General features: G+C 36.4%; 1 protein-coding gene across 1 annotated transcript in view; it reads right to left on the bottom strand.

Moving 5' to 3' along the window:
• The window catches only part of LOC149561992 (2-oxoglutarate (2OG) and Fe(II)-dependent oxygenase superfamily protein), a 60041-nt gene extending 49441 nt beyond the window's left edge, over positions 1-10600 (bottom strand). The window contains exons 1-2 of the mRNA XM_089825528.1: positions 10049-10600; positions 9670-9751 (exon numbers count right to left, since the gene is read on the bottom strand). Coding sequence (XP_089681654.1) covers positions 9670-9751; positions 10049-10263 — 297 coding nt within the window. The 5' untranslated portion in view covers positions 10264-10600. The remainder of the gene's footprint in view (positions 1-9669; positions 9752-10048) is intronic.
• Positions 10601-12973: the final 2373 nt, after the last annotated feature.

Genomic DNA, 12973 nt, shown 5'->3' with positions numbered 1-12973 from the left:
AGGTGAAAGGTATTCTGCAAGTTCAAATCCTTTTGGTTTTGTCGATTGCTAGTAATAAGTTTAAATAAAGGTGTTTACAGTGGGTGGGATAATCGTTCTAGTGCTTTGAGATCAAAGAATCAAACCTTCCTTCGCTATGTGGTTTGATGTTATGCTAAATTTTTATCTTTAGACAAGAATGCATGACAATCTCCTCCTGTGTATAATTGATGTTGAGGTTTTGTGAGCTTTGGTATCATTTAAACTAGCAGTCACAAAATCCAATAAATCTACTCAACCTGAATCTTTGAGTTCAAGTAATTGGAACCCCAAATTTGGAGACAGATGGAGCAGATGTCACAAAACTTGATGATGTTGTTCCTAAATCTCACCCGCCAAGGACACAACTTTACGCAATAGTGAAAGCCATAGAAAGTCATCTGAATCAAGATCGAAAGGTTTTGATCTCCTATGGATACTCGCAACAATCATTAGCTGCTGAATTAGAACAGGGTAAGCTTAATGGAAGGAAAACTCAATGTGTTCCTACACAGAGTGCTCACAGTCAGGAAAGAGAAATTAACATTGTTGATTTGGATGGAAGTGCTACAGAGTAGCTTTCCACAACTAATTGTGGGTATTAAAGGGATCAACTTCCTCATAGAGATGGGTCTGGAAGCAGCAAGCAACTTGAGAAACCTAATTTAGAAGGCAATCAAAGTTTGTCCAACTATAGGGAAACGATCAGCCAAACAGCTGAACATCAGGATGAAGAATATGCAGATCAACAGAGGTTTGATGTATTGTGGAATTACTCAAGTAGAAACTCTGAGGTCCTTAAAAATCCTTGACATTATCTGCTGCAGAAAATAAAGGGATGGTAATTGAACATGGGTTTTTGCAAATAGATAAGTCACTCTTCAATTTATTGTTTGGATGGAACAAATATTCTTAAAAGTTCCTTGAATCTTTCTGTAGCAAGCAGGATTGAAGAGCAAGAACTAGCACACAGGATAGTAAATTATGAATTTCTGGCAGACAACTCTAATTCTGACTGTTACACCCAACCTGCAATTCGCCGGAAAAAGGCGGCAGCTAATTCATGTCAACCAGAGCATTCAGAAAGTCGCCAGGCCCAAGATTTATCATCCTCAGAAAACTTAAAGGAGTTCTTTTAAATATGTAAGCAGATAGAATTGGAAGTTTGATTTGTTGTCACATGATGTCTTCAGTTAGTAAGGAATATTATGCACTTCATCATGATCGTTCAGTCAGTAAAAGTTTATTCTGAATACATTTGATATACTCTGGATGCTGGGACATGTGGTGGTCTGCTTCTCCATGTAGGGCAGTTTCTGTTTGCTGCAGCCTCAATTGTTGTGATGGTAACTGATGAGGAATTTTCAAGTTTCACAACATTCCGGAGCCTGCGATATATATGGCAGAGTCAAAAAAGATAAGAATTCTATTTTTGAGTATTGATCTCGAATTTTTTATCTTACTGGGAATAGAGTATAGCATTGATCTCCATATTCGATGCAAGATGCAGGATGCAGGGCAATGCAGACTACATGAGGACACTGTCGCAGTCATGGACTGAATTGATGTTGAAGTTTACTATTTTTATTTTTTTTATCGGTAAACTTGGTGTCAAGAAGTGTTTGCTGCTTCCATCTCTGGTGTAGTTCTGATAAAGATAGAAAAATTCTATCTTTTTTCCAATAGTGATTCAACTTTTTAGGTAAAAGTGAGAGTATCTGTCAAGTTATCAGAGTTTGGATCTGCTATTGATTATTTTTTTACTAAATCAGACTCTGAGTGATGCTTGACAGGATTTGTCATGATATCTTCGATCTAAATTATTTTCTGTCAAGTGATTGATATTCTGCTAACATACTAAGTAAAGATTGGTTATATGACTATTCTATTCATAGAATAATCTAGTTTTATTCTCTGTGATCTGCTCCGTGTTTTCAGTCAATATGTTCTGTGTATGCGATTATGATTCAAAGGAATTCATATAAGAATCATGTTGTGCTGTTCAAGGGGCATAGGCTATTGACTATCACTGTGTAGGTTTCAATGGATTAGTATCAAACATTACTTGTGTATATTTTGTGCATCTTCATTGTTGTATCATGTATGCATGCAAGATTACACTATGTGTAGAAATTTATTCAAATAATGGACTATAGGCTGACATCAACATATAGTATAGTATCAATAATAAGGGGCTTTTGGCATGTTTTGTGAGATATTATTACAATGGTATCTATTGCAAGATGTTGATGATAGATTGAATGATCAACCATACATAAGAGGTTTCTATGTTCTGTGTCATTGGCTATATCATGTGTATACTAACTTGACTTTGTGCCGAAGACTGTGGTTAGACTGGCAGGTTATTCTGAAAGATCCCAGTTCTCATTTTTTATGGTAACATTCTTACTGAGTAACATATTTTGTTCACATGAATGCTGGGCTGCATTTTTATGTATATGTGTTGAGATCAAACTTCGAAGAGATAAGTATTATGTGATTTTTGTATCTAACTGGAAAGAAGAATATATATTTGGATTGACCTCTATGATAAGAGGATCTTATGAGTTGTAATAAATTTCTCTTGTTGATAGGGTGCAATGGGATGGTGAGAGATTATGCAAAGTTGTTTGCAGTCTTGATACTAAGCTAATAGCACTTTATTAAAAGGGGAAGATCATATTTAGGGAGAGACTATTCCACTTTAGAGGGAGATTATGTGACAGAGGGAGATGTCCAACCCTTTGCAAGTCTATATAATAGTCAGTCATCTTATTGTGGTGATTAAAGTTGTCCCTCCCTATTAAGAGAAACTCTCAATTATTCAAGCTGCCCTGCAAGAGAGGGAGTCTTTGCTAAGAGAAATCTCAGTTATTAATGCAATCTTCTTTGGGAGAAGTTTGAGGTGAAAGTCCTTGTTCCACCCCCTGCAAGTAGGTACAGTGGACCACTCTCTGCGAGTAGCTATGGTGGAACTGCATTCTTCTCTAGAAGAAGTTTGAGACGAAACTTGCAAGTACGTATGGTGGACCACCCTCTACGAGTAGGCATGGTGGATATGTATTCTTCTCTGAGAGTAGTTTTGAGATAAAATTCTTTGTTCTACCCGCTGCGAGCAGGCATAGTGAAAGTCATGTGTGTGTGACTCCATTCTATGTACCTATGAAGTAACTATGGTGGATTATGTTATGCAAAATGTTATGGGAATTTATCATCTTCAAATGGAGCTATGTGTGCATGCCTAACTAAAGATCTCTCTCTTGCTAAGAGGGAGTGTTGAAGTTTGTAGCTATGATAGAGATCTCTATCTCTGATTTTATGAAAGAGAAATTTGTTTGTTATGGCCATTACAGTCATCTTCAGCTGAAAGAGATATTTGTGATTGTATTTAAGTTAATATTACGTAAAAAGACGTGTCATACATCATGCGAAGAGGCATGCGTATGGAAACATGAAGTGTCGAATATGTGGAAATATGAATGGTCTTATTTTTGGGATTCAAAGAGACCTTCCTGTGAAAGATGAAGAGTCTTATGCAATCTATTTATGTGATTACTTGGTATATTGTAAATTTAAAAAGTGAAATCTTTGTACTCGAACATTTTCATCATCAATTAAGGATATATTTTGCTGGTGTGGCTGGGCTTTTTCCCCTTCAAGTGGAAGGGTTTTCACAGGATAATTTCTTGTGTCTTTTGTAACTTCTTTCTCTCTTTTCTATTGCTGTTCATCTTTAATTCTGGGCAAAAACTTAACACTTAAAACATTTTCTTCAGCGTGTAGCTCTGATGTGTTTAATTACTCATACTCCACCTCCTTATTTTTGCATTTTCATCAGATTTCCACAACTATATTTCTAATTTCATCACTTCTTTCTCCAGCATTTGTGGCTTGGCTCTAAGGATTCCTTGCATAAGAAGCAAAGATTTTCTCTTCTAAATTTGTTTCTACTATCATCAATCTTTCTTGCAATCGGTGAAATAAGCTTTGTTGATTAGAAAGGGATTGGATCCAAGGCACTAACTGCTCTAGTGTTGTAACCCTTCTGAAGACTTCTTGATGTTCTTATTCTAAATGTTTTTATTCTTCTGCTCCATTAATCATTACTAAAGATTTGGAAATCCTTGTATGGTTTAGGCTTAAATCCAAGGCACTAACTGCTCTAGTGTTGTAACCCTTCTTGATGTTCTTGTATTAAATGTTTTTATTCTTCTGCTCCATTAATCATTACTAAAGATTTGGATATCCTTGTATGGTTTAGGCTTAAGTCTTGCTCAATTTGTGTATACATTGCCTATTGGATCTTTGTAGAAAAAATTTTAATTTATATAACCTACATAACTAGCATTAATATATTCCTGTACAGAATTTTGAAATCCCACCATTTACAAATGAAAGTGGGACATGGAGGTTTAACGACAAATCACAATGATTCTCTGCGTTATTGCATTAAAAAAATAATGTAATGTTTCCAATGGTCATCTTTAATGAGTTTATTTTTATTAGTTAGTTTCTATTTCCATATTCAATTAACAATCGTTTCATTTAGAAACATCGTCTTGTACTTTTCTATTTAAGGAGACTCTGTCTCCATTGTTAAATATCAAACTATCCAGTTTTATAACATGGTATCAAACCAGGGCAATGAGGTTTTTCAGAGTTTGGCAATTTTTTAATTTAAAAAGTTCATAACCCTTTTCCTGGAATTTTTTCCAGAATTGTTTTGAGACATTTTCCTAATGAAACAACTGTAGATTTCAAATTCAAAGGGTTTATGTTTGTATGTTTAAGCCCGTCTCTGTTTCATGTATTTAAGAGGACATTTTTTGAGCAAAGATCAGAACTTTCTTTGAGGGTTTCACAGTAAAAAAATTCCAAGCTCTGTTGCACGTCATTTCTGTGCAGCTCATGCACGGTTTGTATCCGTGATTTCTAGTCTTTTTATTCCTTCCTACTTGCATTTTCACAGACCACCTGTTTGTTTTCAGCTATGAGTTTTGCAGTTTTTGCAGCATTTTCTGCTTGTGACAGTTGCTCTACCTCCTCCCTTCCTCTCAAGCCCTCAGCAAAGTTTACCTTTGGCCCCAATTTTTCTCAGCCTGCGTGTCTGCTAGTTCTGTTTGTGTCTGTTCATTTGCAGATCTCGCAAGCTTTTTCCATGTTTGAGGCATGTGTACAGTGTGTTTCAATGGTTTTTGTCTGAGCCTGCATTCTTGGTTTCTACAGCCTGTTTCCAAGCCTCTTCACGCAGCGTCTGTGTTTCCAAGCACCAAAGTCATTGGTGTTTTGTACAACAGATCTGCTTATTTATGCTGCTCGCAATTTTAAAGACCCTGCTAGGGTTTTCAAAAATCATTGCATCTGCACCTACGGAGGGTCTTTCAGGCTCATTGTTTTGGATTTTGATAATTTTTCCCTTTAGTTTCTGATGGCTTTTTGTAATTTTGTCCTTTAAGAAATTATTCTGGATTTTTTAGTGTTGTCCCTTAAAAATTACTATGAAAGTTTTTTTTATTATAATTAATTTTTTCTCCTTAAGAAAAATCCAGTTTTTTGTTCTACCATGGGCTGGGTTTTCATGTTTTCCCATGGAGAATCATCCGTAATTCGCGAAATTGCTTGTTCGCGTGGGATTTCATTTTCTGGGATTTATAACTTTTTCTAAAACAAAATCTGGAAGTTATGATTTTCCTCCTTAAAAAGGATTTTGGGTTGTCTACAATTTTTCCCACAAAATTGTTTTGTACATGGGGTTTAGCATTTTTCCCAAAAAACAAAGTTTTGTATGCTGTACTGTCTCGGACTTTGTGCCAGCTACTCACTGATGTAGCAGTGTTCAAGTTTTGATCAAATTTAATTTTTTCCTTAAAAATCATGTTTGGTTTTAACTTTTTTCAGTTTTATCCTGAAAAATCATTTCTGGGATGTTTTATTTATTTCCAAAAAAATCATGACTAGTGTTTCTAGTCTCAGGGTTTTTTATTTTTTCCGGAAAAATTAAATCATTGAAGGGGCTGGCAATATTTTCCACCAAATGGTGGTTTCTTGCAGCTGTTCTGAATCACACCTAGAGTTGCTAGGGCAACAGTGAGCACAAAAATTTGCTGATGTTTCCTCAAAATCATGGTTTCAGTTTGAGAAGTTGTTCTCCGTATCTCTGGCTACATGACAGGAAAGCTTTGTTACCCTACACCAAGTTAGAAGGATTGTGGTTATTTTAGTCAAATCCAGAAAGTTTTGAAAAACCAGTGAAGATCTCAGCAACAGGTTCATGTCACAAAGTCTTCTAAAGAAAAGGGGGGAGCCTTCTGTGCTTTTTCTATAATGAGTATGATGACCATTAAGGGAGGGTATTAAAATAATGATGTAATGTTTCTAATGGTTATCTTTTGTGAGATTAACTTTATTAGTGAGTTTATACTTTTATATTCAGTCAACAATCATTCTATTTAGAAATATCATCTTGTATTTTTCTATTTAGAGAGGCTTCGTCTTCATCGTTTAATATCAAACTACAAATTTATATGACAGATTGTTCTGATTAGTGTTCCTGCTTTAAAGTTTTTACCTCTATCCCACCTTTTAAAAGCATTCATATCATTTTGGATCATGTGGAGCATCTGACCAATGTGTCTATCACTGCATCAATCTTTCTCTTTATCGGCATCCATCTACTATTAATAATTCCTAATGAGAAGTTGAGAACAGTACTTAGTTTTTTTGCAGCAACTCTTCTCGGACAATTCATAAACTTCCAAATCCTCCTTCAAATGAAAATTGCTCAATCCCATTGAAAATGATAAGAATATAATTGTTTGTATATCATGACTGCAAGGATATTTTATCTTATACACAGGTCAGCGATGATTATATAATAATATTATTTCTTGAAAATTAAAACTCATATCCATGTGGCAGATAAGTGTTGCAATTAGCATACATACACTAGCATGCAAGTTGGAGTGTTTAATACAAGGTTCAACTTACAAGGAAACAAAAACTTGGATATGTCAAGAGATGTTCCACATGTGACTCACAACTTACCCTTCGTTGCACCAATATATAGTGCGAAAAGAACTTTATACTCATCTTGTTTAAACAGATTATTCCTTGTATTGCAGAAAGTTCTAAGATTAGTAGAAATTGTGATAACCAAGTTGATTTCCAAAGTATTGGTTACCCTCCGGATTCCATGACAACTCCTTAGTTGTAGTCTTGTAGATACAATAAGTGGTGATGAATGACATGTTGCAACAGTGGAGGATAAAGAGGATATTGTAGCAGAGGTAATTACTGGTATTTGTGTAGAGAAGACAAGAAATGATTAGTTGCAGATGTGCAAGTAGAAAGATTGCATGTGAATATTGGAATTTGGTGTCAAAAGGTTGCATGTTAGCATGTAGAGCGTATTAAGGATATTGCAGGACAACAGTGGAGATGATTGGTTTGCGGTGGGCAAGATCCTAAAAAGGAAGCAAGGAGAGGAGAGTCCCTTGGGTAGAGGAGAACAGTCTGCAGTGGAAGTGAACCCACATGGATGAAAAGGAAATTGGTGAACACTTGGTGGAGAAGGACGGCAAGTGTCTCAACTAAGTGTTGGAAGAGATGGAGGAAGAAACTATCTCTGTCTACACCAACACTTGAGTTTTAGGTTTTTACAGCCTAAAATGGAAGTTCAACTACCTAACTCCATTCTGTGAGTTCTTTTCAAAAAAATTTCCTACCCAATGTGGCTGATGCAAGAGCATCCTGAGTTGAATAGTGATCAGCATCACCAGAAAAAATCAGTTTTTGTTTTCTCAGTTTCGCTTTGGAACGTCTTGATTTTTGTTGGCATCTTCCTCTTTCCAGCTTTTGCCGATTTTACTGATGATCTACGGATCTTGTCACACAAATTGTTGCATTTCATGTTGACACAAATCTAGAAATACAGAAAGACAGGGCCTATGAATTGTTTAGAAGGAACTACCTTAAGTAAATGTGATCTCATGGAATGCCATGACAAGCAAATGCAACTGGCAGACACAAAGGCAAATTCCATAGTTTTTGCCAGCAATCTACTTGCTTGTGTGAAAATGTGGGCTTTGGAACCAAGCATGCATCCATCATAAAACGTTGTTGTTGCTCATTTTAGTCACACTGCCCTGGTACACATATATGCTAAATGTGGGAGCACAGACAGCACACAATGAACTGTTTGACACAATGACTCAAAGAAATGTTGCAATTGTTAATGGAAATGCACGAAGTGAATTTGTTGAGAAGGCACTAGACACTTTCAAATTATGCAGCCTTCCCCAGTTAGCTCGCAGCCTGTGCCAAATTGGACGGTTTACATACAATACAAGCCATTGTTTTGTTAAAAAATGTCTTCAAACTTGTTGATTCAACTCCCATTGACCAGCAAAGGGATGAAGCAAGAACACAAACTGTCAACATTGTTCCATCGCAAGGCAAGCTACTGATTTGAAGTGACCAAGCAAGAAGGAAAAAGGTTGATGGAATTGGCCAAATGTGGAGGTAGAATTGGGGAAAGAATTTGTGAAGACAAAAGCGTTGGAATGCCAAGAGGAAGTTGAAGACAAAGCCAATTGAATGGTAGGCCAAAAACAATTTGGAAAAGGCATCAATTCAGTCCCATCAGCCAAGCATCAAGGGAGGTCAAAACATCCTCCACCAAAAACCAACAGATATTGAAATGGTTCAAAAGGTAAACAGCTGAGTGAATAAAAATGTGTCCACTTCCAATTACATAGTGGGGTGGGGTATGATAGAAGTCGGACAGAGAGACCCCTGCATAAAGAAGCAGCAGCATGCAAAACAAGAGATAGAGGGGACTTTGTAATAGTATATGGCAGAAAGTAAATAAGGCATTAATAGAGTATATCAGCCAGAAAGGGTGTGTGGCTTACATAGTATGAGGTATCAGCCCAAATAGTGACTGAAGGCTCCCTAGAATGAGGACAGAGGGCTGTGTCACGAATTTAAAGTGATAGTGAATGAAGAGGCCAGCGGTTAGCCAGTACTGTAATATGATCAAAGTTAATTTGTAATAAGAATTTGTGATTGTATTTCATCTAAATTACAATCTTATTTTGTGAGAGAGTTTAATGTAAGAGCAAAGAGTCTCTGTTGGGTGAGATTTGTGAGTTGCAGCTGGTGGGAAGAGTAGTTGATGCATTCTGTGTGCCTTGTCTATTTACTCAATTTCCTTTCTGTTTATTCATTGGTTAACACTGCTGCAAGTAAACAAACTATTAAGACAACACTGTTTGCAGTGGTCAATGAAGAAATATCTTTAGAATCCTTTGTTGATTTAACTCTGGGATTATCAATTTAGGGGTTTATGAATCAGGGCTTGTGTCAAACTTGTCAAGACTCCTATTGTGGTCCACACGTTACAACTGAGTTGAATCAATTTTCTTAAAAACCCAATAGTTTATGCAAACTTTAAATTGCCCATCCTTTCACCCAATTACAGTGTTAAACCTCCCCTTTGAATTTGTGCGTATTGGCATCGCTATAAAGCTTCACATTAAGAACAACGGGACACCCAAACTGTAGTAGACGCACAAATAACCCTCATATCTTAAGCCAAAGATATAACTACATTGCAATACAATTATTGGACTCAAAAGATTGTGTGCATACCAGAAAATTATGGTACAAAGAGGCCCTGGGCTCCCACGAAAGAACTTCGGCCCATTGCCTGGGCCCATCCATTCCATCACTCCTACACTCCACAAATTGAACAAAGATTAAAGCTTTTGGCATGATGAACCTTGCCAAGTTTATTCGAAATAATGGAAAAAGTGAAATTGAGGATTACATGAAAATGAAAATTGCAAGTAACACGGGCAACAAAATATCCGAAATGAAAAAAAGCAAAACCCACAAAAGATTAAATTGAAAAATGATGAGAATGCAGGTGGGCGCACAGATCTGGAACTGAAACCACCGATGAATGGGAAGGTCTTCCTAAACCAAAATTACGTTTTTTTTAAATCGGTAATTATAGAGAAATGCATACTCCTGTGTTTGTACAACTCTCTTCTCGATCAAACGATTGGATAGAGTAAGACCAGTAGTCAGGCCCTCTGGGGGTGTAGTATTGATTGGCAGCGAAACAATTCCCAGCGCCAAGAGCATTAAGAGAAGAACTGATACTATCAGCAACAATGTCAGCACCACCGTGCACGTCCATGTCGACCTCCCTGCTTTCCCACTTCTTACTCCTTTCGCCATCCCCTCGACTCTCGATCTCAATTCTCAAATCTTCTCTCAATCCCCTAACACCATTTCTCCAAATATCAAAAACAGATTACTTGCTGCACTGGGTAGATCAATTACCCCTCCCCAATAGATCTATCTATACTTTCTTCCGCGACCCACTTGGTTTGAATTTGCTTCCCTCAGACACGTCTTCTGGATACTCGTATGGTGCCTTGGACCAATTCTTATTCAATTTTAAAGACCATTGTAATCCAGAAGATTTGTTTGTTCACGTTATGGGGTTCCTCTATGACTGTCCGAAGTTTCGAAAATGGGCCTATCAGCAGGTCAACTACTCTGATCTAAATCTACGAAGAGTTGTATAGTTGAACTGATTTATTTTACCTTCACATTTTAGGTCTTCAAATTCAATGACGAATTTGAATGTGCATAAATTCTCTCTCACAATTCCGTGGGAGATGAATGCATCCCACATGAATATATTTGGGCATTATAATCTATTTTAAAAAGTTATATATATATGAGTTACAAATATTTTAATTGCAGTATAATGATAAATTACTAATTAAATAGTAGATTATATTAAAAATATATATATTTTTTAGGAATTAAATTTAAGAAATTGGTAGGGATGTCTTTATGATATTCCATTTATCTATTAAGGGATTCTAAATTGAAGTATAAAATTATATTTCTTTTTAATAATGATCTTTTAGAAATCTAAATTATTGATAACATCACTAGTTTTAGAGCTTGGTTTAATAATGTGGCCAATTAAATGTAAAGGTTAAACATCTTTTGAAATGTCTTTAGAACAAAAGTACCCACTTCTCAATCTATAATGTTTAGGTAGCAAGACTCCTTAAACTCATACTTGAAATGAAGGTGTAGATTTAAGAAAATTTTAGTTAAGAAACTTGATAATTGGAATAAGCAATATATGTCCTTGGTAAGCATAATCCAAAAAATTTAAAAGATTGTATCTTTCTACAATAATATTACTCTTTTGTTTGGTTATTGCACTGGGCACCGCAACACATTCTGACAAAAAAGAGAGGTCTACCCCCATCACCACATCCCAATAGACAAAGAAGAAGTACCACTCTCCAAACCACCGCCAAAGCTTCGTGCAACTGACACAGCATTGCACGCACCCAAAACACCACCCCTACCTAAAACAACCTTGCCACCCTTATTTCCAACCTGCCTGCCTTGCTTCAATGGAAGTTGTCTACAAATCAAAGGGTGTCATTCCTCATTCAACATAGAAGAATACTTGATTATCGTTAATTTTCACTCTCGCCACTCTTTCCCCAGTAAGAGCTTGCACTTGCAACAAGGATCATAGAAAAAACCCCAATTTAAACCAACTCAAACAAGCAATCAGCAGGTGAACCTCAACGGGTGCATTGGAAAACCAAATCAGCAGAGGCTTCAACTCATCTAGACCTCCACCAATAAACCTTCATTGGTGCTCCTCCATTTATATGCTAACCCCCAACACAACCCTACTCATAATAGATTCCAATCCTACACTGCACTTTGGCTCAACACAAGCTCATGCCACACTCAATACCTCTGACTTGGAGTAAGCAACCATCAAGAAAAGCACCAGAAACAAAGAGGAAATGTCTAGGTTCCACCTTTTGTTAGAAATAGGGATCACTAAGAGAGGGGGTGAATCAGTAATCTACAAACTTTAGTCACTAACTGGATATTATTACTTACTTTAAACCATGCATAACAAAGAAATAAAGGAATGTTGAACAGTAATAGTAACAATGCACAAAGATATCTCGTAACACCATATTTTGTTAACTAGGAAAATCCTGGCCAAGGGAAACCCCAATGGGGATGATACTCACTAGATAATATACTGATATATAAGTTCCTTGTTAGACGATGGACCCTGTTAGGAGTCAATCAGCAAATTCAGTATAAGGAGTCCCTATTAGGAGATTCCAACCCTGTTCAGAGTTGTGCCAACCTTGTTAGGAGTTGTGGTGCAATGTATGCAAGAAGAGCCCACTGCCCAAACATACAATTTCAACTACAAGAAGAGTTCGCTACTCAAACAAGTAATTTACTATTATCTTTCTTCCTTGACTGATCTCTCATCTTCATATTGATCTTAGATCACCAAATAGCTCATATAAAACTTTGCATATGTCTCTCTCGCAAAAGTTCACACATCACAATTTGCATTTCAGAATTACATAATCTTCCAAGATAGCACACTTCTTATCGCAAAATGTCCTTTGCATAAATACTATGTCTTAACACAAATTACTGTTGGATCAGCCAAGACCATATTTCACATTTCCAAGTTAGAGTAAACATCTAGGATGTCGGCCCTAATTGGACAAGTAATTGTTTTGTAAAGAAAACAATTATTTCCTTCAATTTCATTGTCTTGCTTTAGCAAAACACGATTATCTCTATTCCATACAATCCGTACAAACTTATGAGGTTATACATGTCATCACCAACATGTATACAATCTCTGTGTAACTTCTCTAGTCATAATATGATGTCAGCAACATGTCATAAACAAAACAATACACTGTTGTAAACCAAATTCTATACTTAGACAATTTTTTGATTACCAATCATCAGGTATCTTTATTTTTGAGGTTTCTTGTGAACATGTACATCACGTGTTGCCGTAAATGACAACAATTACATATCATTGTTAGCCAATTTTTAACAATCTCCCCCTTTG

This window comes from Cupressus sempervirens, chromosome 4, assembly GCF_028749045.1.
Source record: "Cupressus sempervirens isolate cs-2001-9-10 chromosome 4, ASM2874904v1, whole genome shotgun sequence".
In the NCBI taxonomy this organism is placed as follows: Eukaryota; Viridiplantae; Streptophyta; class Pinopsida; order Cupressales; family Cupressaceae; genus Cupressus; species Cupressus sempervirens.
Note: the sequence above shows the minus strand (reverse complement) of the source record. Positions and strands in the feature narration are given on the sequence as shown.